This window comes from Terrapene carolina, unplaced genomic scaffold (genome assembly GCF_002925995.2).
Source record: "Terrapene carolina triunguis isolate 2854851 unplaced genomic scaffold, T_m_triunguis-2.0 Scaffold235, whole genome shotgun sequence".
Lineage (NCBI taxonomy): Eukaryota > Metazoa > Chordata > Testudines > Emydidae > Terrapene > Terrapene triunguis.
The window spans coordinates 4,488,186-4,503,268 of NW_020664586.1; the positions used below are offsets into that span (position 1 = coordinate 4,488,186).

The following is a 15,083-nucleotide window of genomic DNA, read 5'->3' on the forward strand; positions in this document are numbered from 1 at the left end:
GTGGCAAGTCAGAAAACTCTCAACCAGCAGATTGTTGGGCAAACATTTTATCCCCCAGGATTAAACCAGACAGAGCTACAGGTCTTTCCTGGGATGCAGAACAGGCATCTCTGAAAATCATAGAATCACAGAATCATAGGACTGGAATGGATCTTGAGAGGTCATCTAATCCAGTCCCCTGCACTCACAGGACTAAATATTATCTAGACCATCCCTGACAGGTGTTTTGTCTAACCTGCTGTTAAAAATCTCCAATGACGGAGATTCCACAACCTCCATAGGCAATTTATTCCAGTGCTTAACCACCCTGACAATTAGGAAGTTTTTCCTAATATCGAAACTAAACTGCCCTTGCTGCAATTTAAGCCCATTGCTTCTCGTCCTATCCTCAAAAGTTAAAGAGAACAATTTTTCTCCCTCCTCCTTGTAACAACTTTTTATGTACTTGAAAACTGTTATGTCCCTGCTCCGTCTTCTCTTCTCCAGACTAAACAAACCTATGGGAAGAATATGGGCTATTCTTCACTTACGACTAGACCGGGGTGGGCAAACTATGGCCCGTGGGCCGGATCTGGCCTGCGAGCCGTTTTAAGCCGGCCCGTGAGCTCCCGCTGGGGAACAGGATCTGGGGCTTGCCCTGCTCTGGAGCTCCAGCTGGGGCATAGGGTTGGGGGCCGCACCACGCAGCTCCTGGAAGCCGCGGCATGGCCCTGCTCTGGAGTTCCAGCCGGGATGCAGGGTCGGAGGCCGCGCCATGTGGCTCCCGGAAGCTGCGGCATGGCCCCGCTCAAGCTCCTAGGCACTCCAATGGCTCCCTCCAGCGCTCCAATGGGAGCTGCAAGGGTGGTGCCTGCAGACGGGGCAATGTGCAGAGCCGCCTGGCTGCACCTCTAAGAGCCAGAGAAGGGACATGCCGCTGCGTCCAGGAGCTGCTTGAGGTAAGTGCCACTCAGAGCCTGCCCCCCTGAGCCTCTTCTTACGCCCCAGCCCTGATTCCCCCCTCCCGCCCTCCAAACCCCTTGATCCCAGCCCAGAGCACCCTCCTGCACCCCAAACTCCTCATCCCCAGCCCCACCCCAGAGCCCGCATCCCCAGCCGGAGCCTGCACCCCTTCCTGCACCCCACCCCCTGCCCCAGCCTGGAGTCCCCTCCCACCTCCTGAACTCCTCATTTCTGGCCCCACCCCAGAGCCTGCACCCCCAACCAGAGCCCTCACCCCCTCCCACACCCCAACTCCAATTTTGTGAGCATTCATGGCCCGCCATACAATTTCTATTCCCAGATGTGGCCCTCGGGCCAAAAAGTTTGCCCAGCCCTGGGCTAGACTTTAGGCCCAGCTGTGAGCAAGGACTGGTGCACTAAGCTGCACCACCCCAGAAATAGCCTTCAGAGGTATTATGATGTAGAATTCCCATACATTTATGGTAATAAGCTATAACAGGATAAACATATTTATACCTGTATAACTGCATCAACACTAGGGGAGCTGTACTGCTTTAACTAGTCCAGTTTAGTTAGAGCAGTAACATTTTTGTATTTAGACAAGCCCTTACTTCAGGGCTGAATATTGCAGCCCTTGGTTTTACATTAGCATCTTGCCACGAGTCTGAAGGCTGCACTTCATTAGCATCTGCAGTTATGTAAAGATTTTTTGTATCAAAAATAAATGCACACATCGGTAATATCTGCCTGTGCTTGTCTCTCCCCTGATGGAGGAATAGAAATTGTGAGTTGAGATCACCAGCAAAAAAATAAAAGAAATCCCCTGCAGTAAAAGGGAGCGGGGAGTTTCTGGCTATATTTTAATATTCAGCAGGCCTCGCTTAGACACCTCTGCTTTAATTGTCTGAGACGGAGTCAGAACTTACATCTGGGACTAGCTGGGTGGGGTATCTGGGTTTAAGTTTACTAGAATCAAGTTAAGTTTGGAGGGGACTGTTACCTTTAAGGGATTTGGTAAAGCCCCTACATACCTGATAGGGGCCTATAGCTCATAGGGGCTCGTGTGATAGTTTCAGTGTGGGCCTGGATTGCTCCAGTTCTGCTGGCAGTCTCTTGGATGCTGGGAAGTCCCTGCTGTTTCAGGAAAGCAGCTTTTCAAACGTCGGCTGTTGAGTTTTCTCCTCCAAAACCTGTGTGGAATAATGACGGTCCTCCTTTTGCCCAGGGTTAGTGAGCCATCCAATCAGCTGGGTGAGACAGATGGCCACCAGGCCATAAAAGTAAAGTGTGGGATCAGTCATGGCAGGCGGTCAAGTGCATCTCATTACCCACTCATCTACTTAGCGAACCAGCAATGTAAAAAAACGCTGAGAGGTATTTTACAAGCGGTGGAGACACAGTGTTAACGGTATCAATTGGTTTTCTTTCCATACGGCCCAGGATTGCTTCACAGCACCTTTCCTCTGACTGATGGAGGGGATGGATAAGACAAAGAAAGAATTGACAAACTCGCTGGGGAGGAGCCCCTATTCTCCTCTTTCCAACAGCCAGGCTCAGGTCTTGGACCCCAACCCAGGAGCCAGTTCAAGCCCAATAGAAAGCATCTACAGGGGGACCAACAGGAAATACCCAATGATTAAACAAAAGGGATTTTACTCTGATGTGCTCTATCCAGGAGTCACAGCTTTCTTGGGGGTAAGTGCAAAGAGCCTCCTCTTTCTTCATCTTTTCTATTGGAGATCCACAGATCATCCTAGATCTAAGGATCCATGTGAAAAGCAGATAATCTGCAAGGCTTTCTCATGCAGAAAATAGGACGGCAGCTTAGAATGACACCTACCAATCACAGAACTCCTTGGCTTTCTTGTCCTCTTTTCTCTTGCCCATAATTTTCCACCCTCTGCTCCTCCCTTGGTCCATCTCTTCACCCAATCTGCTCAGAGCAAGGCAGGGATCAGGCAACAATGCCAGGGTCCTGCATCCTGTCTCCCATTCTGCAGCTGTTCCCCTAGGTCAGAGCCCTCATAGGATTTGACTTTTCTGGGGTAAAGCAGCAATGCTTTGTCTATCATAAATCATGATTTCCTTGAATTACTGGGGGGTCTGGCCCTCAATGCAGTCACAGTGTTACGTTTATTATCATGTTATTGTGGGCAGGGCACAGAACTCCATGCGCTAGTAAATGTATGAGGCTGGATCTTCAGTTGGTGTAAATAAGCATAGCCCAACTGGCTTCCTTGTTCTTTAGCCCTCTCTCTAGAGATCTCTGGTTGGTTTCAGGCTGTATTCTCTTAGCAATCCCCTGCCTCTTTGTTTGTGGTGCTATGTGCCCTATCCCTTTCTGGAGATACTCCCTTTGCTTCTTACAGTATCCATGGCACTCTATGTTTCAGCATGTCCTCTCTAACTCTGGTACTTCAAGCCCTCACTGAAGGTTCTTTCTTCCTCTCCCTGTATGACACTCTCTATGGATCCCCTTACTACCCTCTCTCTCTGTTGCTTTCTGTGGCCCCTCTCTCTTATCTCTGACTCACCCTGGTGATATTCTTATGTGCTGAATTTGCAGGATGTGTGCGCTGGTCCCAGTGTGTACAAGGATTTACTGAGACAGGCTGATCTTGAGCAGCACACGCCAAAAGGTAAATGCACTGAAAAGAATAATGCCGCTGCCTGTAGGCATGCTGGGAAATGGGGCCTTAAAGGGTTAATGTTGGTAGCAGTAGGCATGCTGGGAAATTAGTGCTTCAGCTGATTACTTTAGGCTAGAAGAACACTGGAAATACTCCTGTGATTCTGTTCTCAAAGCCAGGGATGATCCCAAGGTGATGGAATCACTTGGGAATGGTGGAGTGAAGTTAACCCCCAGGTCAGTAGAATGATCTCCTTCATGAGGAAAAAGCGATTTACCAACTGTCAGGGTATATCTGGCCCCTGTGATGCCCACAGAGCATTTGGGTCCATATCTAATCTTAGGAGGCGGCTCTTGTAGCTAGACCTATGGGGTACCCTGAGAAGAATAACAAGATTAATGTCACTCTGAGCACTCTGTCCTTCACAGGTCCATTATGCTTGAATATGGAGCACAACCTCCACTCCATAGGCACAGAGGTTACCAACAGCAGTGGAATGTGTTCATTACTGCTGAGGGAGGTGCCGGAGTTGGCCAGGCAGGAAATGTACACCCTCCCCTCATCTTCCCTCCCCACCCCATTTTGCATGTTCTGGAGTCCAGCTCCACACTCACTCTGCAGTGGAGCTTTGTGTATTGGAAAAAGGGATCTGCCACTCTGTTCCCACATGCAAGTGGTGCACATGTCCTGGAGGCTGGAGTATGGCCATAGAGATTGGCTATGAGAGGAAAGGATCTTTCCCTTCCCCAGAGCCTGGCAGACCCACAGGACGCAGTCTGGTTATTTGGATTGTAGGCTGGGGAGAGATGGAAGCCATATACCACCTTACTGTGCTTTAGATGTGCTATTTATTGTCCTGAGTAAGAGGAAATGACTTCATCCACAAGTGAATCTTGATAAGACCGACTCATCCCTAACAAGTGGAGACGGATCTTTATTTATGATACTCTACTTATTTAATGGGGAAAAAATCAGGCTGTAAGTATAAATGCTGATGACACATTACGTATTGACATAAATAACTGATAATGCACAAAGTGCTGCAATGAATAGCTTCATAGATTTCAATGAAGTGGAATGCCACCATGGGAATAATAGCATTTACTGACAGTAGATGTAAACCAGGGCAGTTCTGTGAAGAAACCAAATCAACATTTGTGCAGGGTTAAAGATATTCTGTTCAAACCTCTGTGCTTTCATTGACTCTTCAGTAAAAGCAAATCTTCAAAAAAATCATAAACCTGTACATTGATATGGACAATTCATGATTCTGTACAATATTTGATTAATTATATGAATAAAAAGGAGATTAAATATATAGAGCAGCCTGTTTAGTATTGATCTCCATTAGTCTAAATGTTATTTTTATAAAAAGTGAATGTTAGATTGGTATTTTTGTATTACAAGGATTCTGATCCTGAAATATTATTGACATCAGCATTTTGCTTTCAGTGAAAGCTGCAGGTGGTCAGTGCCTCACAGAATTGGTTTCAAAGGCCCCGATCCTGCAAACTGCTCTGCATAATTGCTTTAATGTCTGTAGGGCTCTATATGGGCACCAAGATCCAAGTACACAGAGCAAGTTGCAGGATTGGGTCCAAAGTCATTAACAACCTTAATCACATCCAGGTGTCCAATTTAAGGCCCCAAATCCAAAGTTTTTCCTTGACCAGTATGAAAGTTTCTCAAGCAAGAGATGAAAAGATCCCACACTCCCTCAAAGTCCTTTATCTTATTTTTAGCTCTGTGTTAGGCTCTCTCCAAGGAGATGATGCTCTTTACATCTTGCAGCCAATTACTTATTTCAGGTAAAACATCAAATTCCCAGCTTCTTGCAATTCTTTTATTTGCAGCTAATGATGGTATACTTAGTCATCTAAACATTTATGTTTTATTTATAGGTTATCTAAGATGATGATTTTCTTTGGGTCAAAGCCTTGGAGATCTTTACTTGTTGTTAGAGCACACTTCCCACTGAAGACAATAGGCCAAAGTCCTGAGATTGTTAGTCAGTTTGTATTCAGGCCTTAATCAGACAAATTCCGGTTGAAGCGAATGGAAATTTTGCCTGAGTGAGAACTGAATAACTGACTCCTTTTGAGGTTTGCCTGAATAAAACATGAGTAAGCCCTTCAGAATTTACTGGTTATCTGACTTGCTCTCAGTCTAGATTTATATGCCTCTCATCACCATAGTATCTGAGCACCTCAGTTATTAATGAATCTTACTTTCCTACAGGATTATCGTGAGGGTATCTTCTCGATTCTACGAATGGGGAGCTGAAGTACTGGGTAGATTAAGGGTTTTGCCCAGGTCTCCTGAGTCCCAGTCTAAAGCCCTATCCGCAGTCCACATACTTTATAGTAATTCTTAATGCCCATTATTGCTGTCACTGAGCCCATAGTGTTGTTTTGGTATTATATAAACACAATAACATGTATAAGCACACAAACAAAGAAAGCTAGGGAGAAAACAAGGTTGGCTTCCACTCATCAGGACAACCTGACTCAGGGTCTGCTTGACTCCTCCACTCACTCATGTAGTACGGTTGCTCTGCCTCTTGCAGATTGCCCACATGTGCACCCTAAGGGGTGGCATAGTTTTTCTGTCTGAATGTGCATGTGAACATAGATACATTGTTTTATGAACTTAGGACTTTGCTTGTTTTTTTGTTTGATGTCAGTCACAACATTTGAGACTCCCGAGAACATTGAATCTTACCTGGACAAACAAGTGATTGGACCAACCACTGAGATCCTGGCCAAGTCAGACTTCCCACTGCAAGCGTTTAAGCCAAAGGTGCAGCTTCCCTTTCAGGGGTTGCCAGGACAGTGCCCTCGGAAGATTGAGATAGAGAGGTAACCTCAAGAAGGGGGACAATGTGATAGCTGTTGTATACATCGAATAGCCACACAAGTACCAGATATTGAATTTCGCTCTGAAGATGCGGAAGTGCTATGTAGATAATGTTTCAAGAGGGACAGTGTTTTATTGTAGGGTTTAGCGTTACCCCTTGCCACCTGCACAACGCTGTTGACTTAGGCTGCGTAGAGAGAGGATCACATGTTGACAGAATGACTTAAGCTTATTTTGCTTTGTAGATGTTGGAGATGGGAAAGACCTCTGAGATCACCCAGCCCACCTCTGACAATGCAGGAATGATCCCCTAGAATAAATGTCTTAGGAAGGAATTTTCAAAGTGCTCAGCCTTGGCCTAACCCGGCTTCCACTGGGGTCAATGGTAAAACTCCCACTGAAGTCAGTGGGTGCAGAGTTAGGCCAACCCTGAGCGCTTTAGAAAATCTCACCCACAGTATGTTGTTCAGTAAGTATTAAAAGTTCCATTGGTCTGTTCTGCCTTCTGGGTAGTGTCCAATTGTTACTGCATTGGTGCCATATTGAACCTGTAGTTATTAGCACAGATGTTCTTCCCTGTAGCAGACTGAAAGACAATTGAATAATGACAATTCATATAACTTCATTAAGCATAACCATTCAATCTCATTGACGCCTAACTAGGAGAAGACGGCTATATCTCAAACTAGATATTGCTCAGCTCTTAGCCAAAAAGGGGATAGATTCCAATCAGCTGATGCCCAGGCACCAAGACCCTGACAATATGCCAGCCATTGAGCAAAAGAGAGATCCTCTCTTTCCCATCTACCTCCCACTGCAGGTAAGCGAGCAGCTTCAGAACTGTCATGTGCATTACTACTGACGCTCTCGGGACTCACTGAAAAGAGCAGGGCACATGATTTAGTAAGAAACAGATGAGCAGGTGACTATTTTAGAATAGAAGCCATGGGGGCTGGGATCCATCGGAGTCAATCTTGCACGGTGCTGAGCACCCCCTGTAAGTTAATGAGTGCCCACAACTTTAATTACAGTCAATGGGACTTGAAGGTGCTCAGCATCTCGCAGGACTGTTCCAAAGACAGTGGTTTAGGCTTCTTTAATACCATTATTACACAAATTCAGATTTCCTTCTGAATGCAACTGTCGGCAGCATTGGTTGCTGGGACTTCTCCAGTTGAGAGTCTCCTCCCCATCTCTACTATCTAGAAGAGAGGGACTAGTCTAGATGCCACCTTTGGAAATAAGTCCTTCATAAGGCAACACATTATGCAGTTTCTGCACCTTTGCTGTTTCCCCCGTTATATAAAATTCAGGGAGTGCGTGTTTCTTTTCCTCTCATAAATTTCTATGCCATGTTGTTATCTTCTTCCCCAAGCAGGGATTCATTTCCGTTGCTTACAATGTCTTGCCTATGTAGATATTTGATGATGAAGAGTATGACTGCCGGACTCCAGAAGAGTGGCTCTTGCTGGGGTTGGAGCCAGGATCTCAAGACAGAAAACCAGTTCCTGGAAAAGCACTTTTACCTACAGATGATCAACTGGGACACGGTAAAGCATGACTGAGCTATAGTTTGGGTGCTCTACACAGTGACATTGGGCTAATGACACTTACAGGATCGTTGCAATAGAATGGTTAGCATTTGGAATGGAACTTTCCAACTTAGATGAATATAATGCTGATGAATGGAACACAGAGATGATTAAATGAGAGTGAGTACTTGGGTAACAGGCTCTAGTGGTTAGAGGAGGGGACTAGGAGTAAGGAGAACTGAGTTCTGCTCTCAGATCTGCCACGCATTCATTGGATCTTGTTTTTAGAAATAGCTTCTGATTTTGCAACCACATTTCTGTGCCTGGAAATAATTGCAGGCTAATTTTATAGTACTTAAATGTTTATTCCCTGATCAGACCTGCAAATCAATAAGTTAGAAGTCTAAATACTATGAAACATGTCCGTGTTTACCTGTGGGTGCAAAACTGGAGGCCAAGTTGAGGGTCTACTGAAAATCGGAGCCACTGTGTGTGTTATCCAGTCCTGTTGTTCCAGAACTTAAACGACAGGAAGAACACATGGAGCAAATGTCAGGAAGCAATTGCATGCATGACTATTCTGCATTGTTGTGCTGGGCACTTTATTTTATGTATTTATTTATTTTTTAAAGAAATCTTCAGCTCAGAGCAAATGAGGTTGACCTTACGGGACATATGACAGTGAAGAGGAGCAACTTCAGCCCAGTTATTTTCATTGGGAAATACCTGAGAATCAACTAAACCCTTTTTAGAACATAAGAGCCTAAGAACAGTCATACTGGGTCAGACCAATGGTCCATCTAGCCAAGGATCTTGTGTTCCATTGGCCAGTGACAAATGCTTGAGAAGGAATGAACAGAACAGGGCAATTTATAGAGTAAAACATCTCCCGTCATCCAGTCCCAGCTCCTAGCACTCAGAGATTTAGGACACCCAGAGCAATGGGCTGTATCCCTGACTATATTGGCTAATAGCCTTGATGGACCTATCCACCATGAACTTATCTAATTCTTTTTTGAACCCACTTATACTTTTGGCCGTCACAACATTCCCTGACAATGAGCTCCGCAGGTTGACTGTGCGTTGTATGAAAAAGTACTTCCTTGGGTGACCCATGGTTATGTGTTTATCTTGTGTTATGTGAATAGATGGTTCACATGGTTATCTTGTATTATGTGAACGGATAAATAACACTTCTTTTTCACTTTCTCCTCACCATTCATGATTTGATAGGCCTCTATCATATCCCCCCTTAGTCATCTCTTTTCTAAGTTGAACAATCCCAGTCTTTTTAATCTCTGCTCACATGGAAGCTGTTCCATACCCCTAATCATTTTTGTTTCCATTCACTATGCTGCTTCCAATTCCAATATATCCTTTTTGAGATGGGGCAACCAGAACTGCACACAGTATGTGTGTGTACCGTGGCTTTATATAGTGGCATTGTGATATTTTCTGTCTTGTTATCTATCCCTTTCCTAATAGTTCCTAACATTCCATTAGTTTTTTTAATTGCCGCTGCACATTGCGCAGGTGTTTTTCAGAGAACTATCCAATCCACAATAACTCCAAGCTCTCTTTCTGCTGGTTACATCTCATTTAGACCTCATCATTTTGCATGAATAGTTGAGATTATGTTTTCCAATGTGCATTACTTTGTATTTATCAATGCTGAATTTCATTCACCATTTTGTTGCCCAGTCACCCAGTTTTATGAGATCCCTTTGTAAGTCCTCTCTGTCAACTTTGGACTTAGCTGTTGAGTGATTTTGTATCGTCTGCAAACTTTGCAACCTCAGTTAACCCCTCTTCCAGATCTTTTATGAATACATTGACGAGCACTGGTCCCAGTACATATCGTTGTGGGCCCTGGTATTTATCTCTCTCCACTGTGAAAACTGACCGTTTATTCCTACCCTTTGTTTCCTGTCTTTTAGCCAGTAACTGATCCATGAGAGAACCTTCCCTCTTATCCCATGACAGCTTACTTTGCTTAAGAGCCTTTGGTGAGGGACCTTGTCAAATGCTTTCTGAAAGTCCAAATACACAGTATCCACTGATCATACTGAACACCCTTTTCCACATGTATGTTGACTCCCTCAAAGAATTCTAATAGATTGGGGAGGCATGATTTCCCTTTTCAAAAACCATGTTGACTCTTCCCCAACACATCGTGTTCATCTGTGCTTCTGATAATTTTGTTCTTTACTATAGTTTCAACCAATTTGCCTGGTACTGAAGTTAGTCTTACAAGCCTGTAATTGCCAGGATCCCCTCTGGAGCTTTTTTTTTTTTTTTTTTTTAAATCAGCATTATATTAGCTATCCTCCAATCGGAGGCTGGTGCGGTAGGTGATGTATCACAGCTAGTAGTTCTGCAATTTCAACTTTTAAGTTCCTTCAGAATTCTTGGATGAATCCCATCTGGTCCTGGTGACTTATTACTGTTTAATTTATCAATTTGTGCCAAAACCTCCTCTATTGACACCTTAGTCTGGGACAGTTACTCAAATTTGTCACCTAAAAAGAATGGCTCGGGTGTGGGAATTTCCCTCACAACTTCTGCATTGAATACAGATACAAAGAAGTTATTTGGCTTCTCCTCGGTGGTCTTGTCTTCCTTGAGTGATCCTTTAGCACTGGTTGCTTGGCAGGCTTCCTGCTTTTGATGTATTTAAAAAAAAAATTGCTGTTAGTTTTTGTGCCTTTTGCTAGTTGCTCTTCAAATTCTTTTTTGGCTTGCCTAATTATATATTTATCCTTGACGTGCCAGAGTTTATGTTCCTTTCGATTTTCCTCAGTAGGATTTGACTTCCAATGTTTAAAAGATGTCTTTTTGTCTCTAACTGCCTCATTTACTCTGTTTAGCCATGATGATTTTGTTGTTGTTGTCTTACTGTTTGTTTGTTTTTATTTGTGGTTTACATATCCTTTTAGCCTCTATAATGGTGTTTTAAAAAATGTTTCCATGTGGCTTGCAGGCATTTTACTTTTGTGAATTGTAATGATTATATCTTTCATCAGAGGATCCCAAAAACCACGAGTTGATCTATAAGTGGGTCAGCGTTGGCGTCCTGGATTACGACAAGGAGACAAAACTGTACTTGGTACATAAGACAAACAAGAGGGGAATGGTACGGGATGAAGAAGGGAGGCCTATTCTAAATGGAGGAGTAACTCCAGAAGGTGTGTTCTGACTAGGGTTCATTAGGAGATGGGAGACGTTCATTTACCCCTGTTTGCTTCCTTTTCCACCACCAGGGCCCTGCATTGTGATAATACTTTTCCCTCTCCTTCCCCACCATTGGAGGGCTGGACATGATTCTTTCTGGAACCAATGCCATTCGGGGGTAATGTGGGTAATTTGGGGATATTCGAAGTACTCACCATTTGCAGAGGTTAAGGATGCTGCCATTTCAGCACTGCAATCCCCTGCCAACCGAGACCTGAACTCTGATTCCTCATTTGGCAGCCTCTTGTACTGCCACCACCCCATCAGCCTGACCTTGATTTTATATTCAATCTATTGGCTACAATAAATAGGGAATCTGATTTCTGCATTCACTGTGGACCCCAATGTGTGTTATTTATGTCTTCCCTTCTTTCCTCCCAGGGAGAGCCCCTCTTATGCCATGTCAGTACTGGGTGCCACGAGTCCGTCTGCTGTTTCTTGCGGAAGACCCCCATGTATTTGCCCAGCGAGTGGTTTCTGCCAATACCCTGTGTAAGGAAACACAGGCGCTGTTGCGGTACAATCTGTATGTGGACTGCATGCCCGTGGATGGGCTGAGGAGCATTGATGAGAAGAGCCTAGGTAGAATGAAGCAGCTGGCAATGAGCACTTCACACCTGAGAAAGGAGATACGGTGAGTATCCCATTGATTCTTCCCTGGGGGCTAGAAGAGGCTCATTGAAAGACTCAGATCATGGCTGTGCTTTCAGTGTACTGTACTGGATGTCTGCACAGTGTGACTGACTTCCCTGGGGTGCAACCTGGAACTGGGGTACTGCTGGGGTACCTTTGTCTTACTTACCTGGGCTCCCTCTCACACTGTGCTGCTCTCACACAAGCTGCAGATCCCTCCAGATCTGCCCTCACACAAACATTCACAGGCAGGGACACACCCAGCTGTGTTACATGAGTGCTTTTACCAGCCACCCATGAACCAATAATAGAGAGGCTCCAGCCAGTTCCCCACAGTTCCCCAGCCTAGGACCCCAGAGCTGTACTGTCTTGCCCTGGTCAGAAGCCTGACCAGTGTACGTTTATTACCCCATACACGCCTCCTTCAATGTGGAGAGGTCATTGCACCAGCCCCTGTTCTTGAGCAGATTTCCCTTTGGACTTCAAACAACACACCATTTTAGGTAAAAAAATATAAAACAAATTTATTAACTACAGAAAGATATAATCACTTAAAAATCTAAGAAATAACATACAGGTCAAAGTTGGTTACCTAAGAAATAAAATAAAATTGCAATCTAAGTTCTATACACTAGGTAGGATTTGAATCAAGAAGTGTCTCACCCTGATGGTACAAACAGTCCACTAATCTTCCATACACAGGCTAGAAATCCCTCAGCCTGGGACCACATCCTCAGTTCAGTCCTTGTTCCTAAGGTTCCAGGTGTTGAGTTGTGGGGGGAGTGAGGCCAAGTGATGATGTCACTTCCCCCTTTATAGTTTCTGCCTTGTGGAGGGAACTTCATTGTCCCAAACAAAGCCCCCAGCACAGTTAGTGGAAAAGTATAGGCACAAGATGGAGTCCTGTGTCACATGAGCTGGTCACATGCCCTTGCATACTTCAATGAATCATGGCAGGGGCCATTACCTATATTCTGGCTAGAACATTCACAGAAAAGTTCATCAGGTGGGAGTAAGCTTCTTTTATGGCCTATTGTATTTCCTGATGGGCCATCACCTTGAATGGTTTATCCACAATGTGCTGGCAAGACTGGATGTAAACTACCTTGTGGGTGTTAACCAGGAGCAAACACATTTGAAATACTGGTATAAAGTCAATATTTCTAACTTCAGATACAAAAATGATACTTGCATACAAATAGGATAATCATATTCAGCAAACCATAACTTTTCCATTGACACCTCACATGACATATTTTGTACAAGATTTGTTGCAATTATATAACACTGGTGAATATGGGAGCGCCAGGGTGTTGCTTTGGGTACAGAGTGTCACAGTAGGATAATGCCGAGAGACGGAAACTTTCATAGGAGCTGCACATTTTCAGTTACAGGCACTGGAAACAGCTTCCAGAGCACAGATTGTCAACGGTCCCTACATTAGGCTATGGACGACCAGCTCTCTGCAGAGTGCTTCCTGGTGGTCAGCAGAGAGCTGTCCCGTTGTCTGGTGCCAGCTGCCTTTGTGGCTGATCGTCAAATTAAAAGAAAATATGCATAGGGATCTTGTGTAATCAAATAGAAAAGGAAAGGAGTAACCTGGTTAGAAATGAGACAGTTTCTCTGCTGAGATACAGCCTAGGCTAGGGAAAAGTTTTAGAGTCCCTGGGCTTACTGAATCATCATCTACCAGTGGTGGTATTGCCTTCAGTCCCTTGGAATGAACAACTGCATTGACCCCCTTCAGAAACGTGGAGGTGTGAAGAGCTGTGTGGTCTAGCAGCCTTGACTGGAGAGTAAGGTCTCTGTTTATGAACAGAGATGTAGCCAGAGAGAAGTACTCTGCTTGGAGTGAAAGACAATAACATTATAGGATAATGGCAGCTGGAGTTCATGATCAGGAAAATCAGGAATTTTATACTTTCAGTAAATATTCGGAGGAGCATTTGGGAAGACGGCACATATACCTCAAGCATTCTTAGCATTCACACACAGCTTTCTCCAACCCTTAGGTTGTTTTTCTTCCCCCTTTGTAATACTTTTCTTCTCACATCCCTCTGTCCAAACCTTATTTCCCTTCCACTTTGTTCTGTAGCAGCGATTCAGATATGATGATCCTAATCAGCTGCTAGTCAGTTTCACTTTGCTGCAACCAGTGCAAGCAGAACAGACTAGTACGGAGACAGCTTAACAACTGGAGGGCAAGGAGGAGAGAGAAAGGAGTGCTAGTTCTGGTTTCAAATCTGGTCCTCTCTCACACTCACATACCACCCAGCTGGTTGGGACACCTTTGCAACGTCACTATTTTGTCCTGTGGCCCCACACTCTGCCAATGAACCTCAAACCTGCAGCATTATCTGCTGTTCTGTTCCTGGGCCTCCATAGCTCTGCTAATGTAATTCAGATATTTTTAGTGAGCAAGCTAAGTGTAAGTGAACCCAGGAGAAATAAATTGGGGATAAGGCTTTGAGGATTGGTGCAGATCTGAGTGGTCACTGTTTATTCATTTTATAATCGTCATCAGTGTGTTGAACTGTCTGCAATGCCTGGAAAAGGAGGTGAGCCTAGACTATGAACGCACCATGAACAAGATTATCTTTGATGGAGTCATCACATCCAAGCCCCAGACGTTTTCATATGTCACCCTGCCAGAGAAAGAGGAGGAGAAGGTGCCAGAAAGAGGTATGGGATCTGGTGAAGAAAGTTGTGCTCCAGTTGGGTTGCAAGGATCCTTCTGTGAATTGATTTCTTCATTATTGTGGGAGACTTTCAGACACACAGGTTTATAATGCAAGAGGATGTACAAGGTGGTATGTTTGCCAGTTATTCTGGGGGACCAGCAGACAGCCAAATTAGATGCATGCATGGAGAACTCCTTTACATTAGTGGGTTAGGTTATGAATGATCCTTGGAAACTGTATATATGTATCTGGGAACAGAATTTGTCCTTGGCACTTTGAGTGAGATTGCACAAGCTGAGGCATTCCATGGGCAGTCCAGCTTTATTAACAGTGGCTGGAATGCTGGGGGCAAACAGTGGAGGTTTCAAGGCCATGTTTGGGAGCGAGGAGGCCTCTCATTTTCATTCATGTTCAGAATCTTGATTTCTTCTTTGTGGCAGCCTCTGCACAGTCCCATTGTGGGACATGGCCCCCACCCCTGGGCCATTCCTGCCATAACAAAAAGAACCTCATGATGGAGGACCTATGAGTCAGAACATCAGAACTGTCCTGGGGTCAGGGCTCCATTTCTGTGCACG

At 44.6% G+C, this 15,083-nt stretch overlaps 1 protein-coding gene across 1 annotated transcript in view; it reads left to right on the forward strand.

Moving 5' to 3' along the window:
• The window catches only part of LOC112102946 (dynein heavy chain 1, axonemal), a gene marked incomplete at its 3' end in the record, with an annotated part of 62,769 nt that overhangs the window by 20,230 nt on the left and 27,456 nt on the right, over positions 1-15,083 (forward strand). The window contains exons 2-9 of the mRNA XM_026657033.1: positions 2,383-2,637; positions 3,509-3,581; positions 6,256-6,430; positions 7,092-7,248; positions 7,846-7,978; positions 10,984-11,145; positions 11,573-11,825; positions 14,349-14,506. Of these exons, the coding sequence (XP_026512818.1) occupies positions 2,413-2,637; positions 3,509-3,581; positions 6,256-6,430; positions 7,092-7,248; positions 7,846-7,978; positions 10,984-11,145; positions 11,573-11,825; positions 14,349-14,506 (1,336 nt within the window). The remainder of the gene's footprint in view (positions 1-2,382; positions 2,638-3,508; positions 3,582-6,255; positions 6,431-7,091; positions 7,249-7,845; positions 7,979-10,983; positions 11,146-11,572; positions 11,826-14,348; positions 14,507-15,083) is intronic.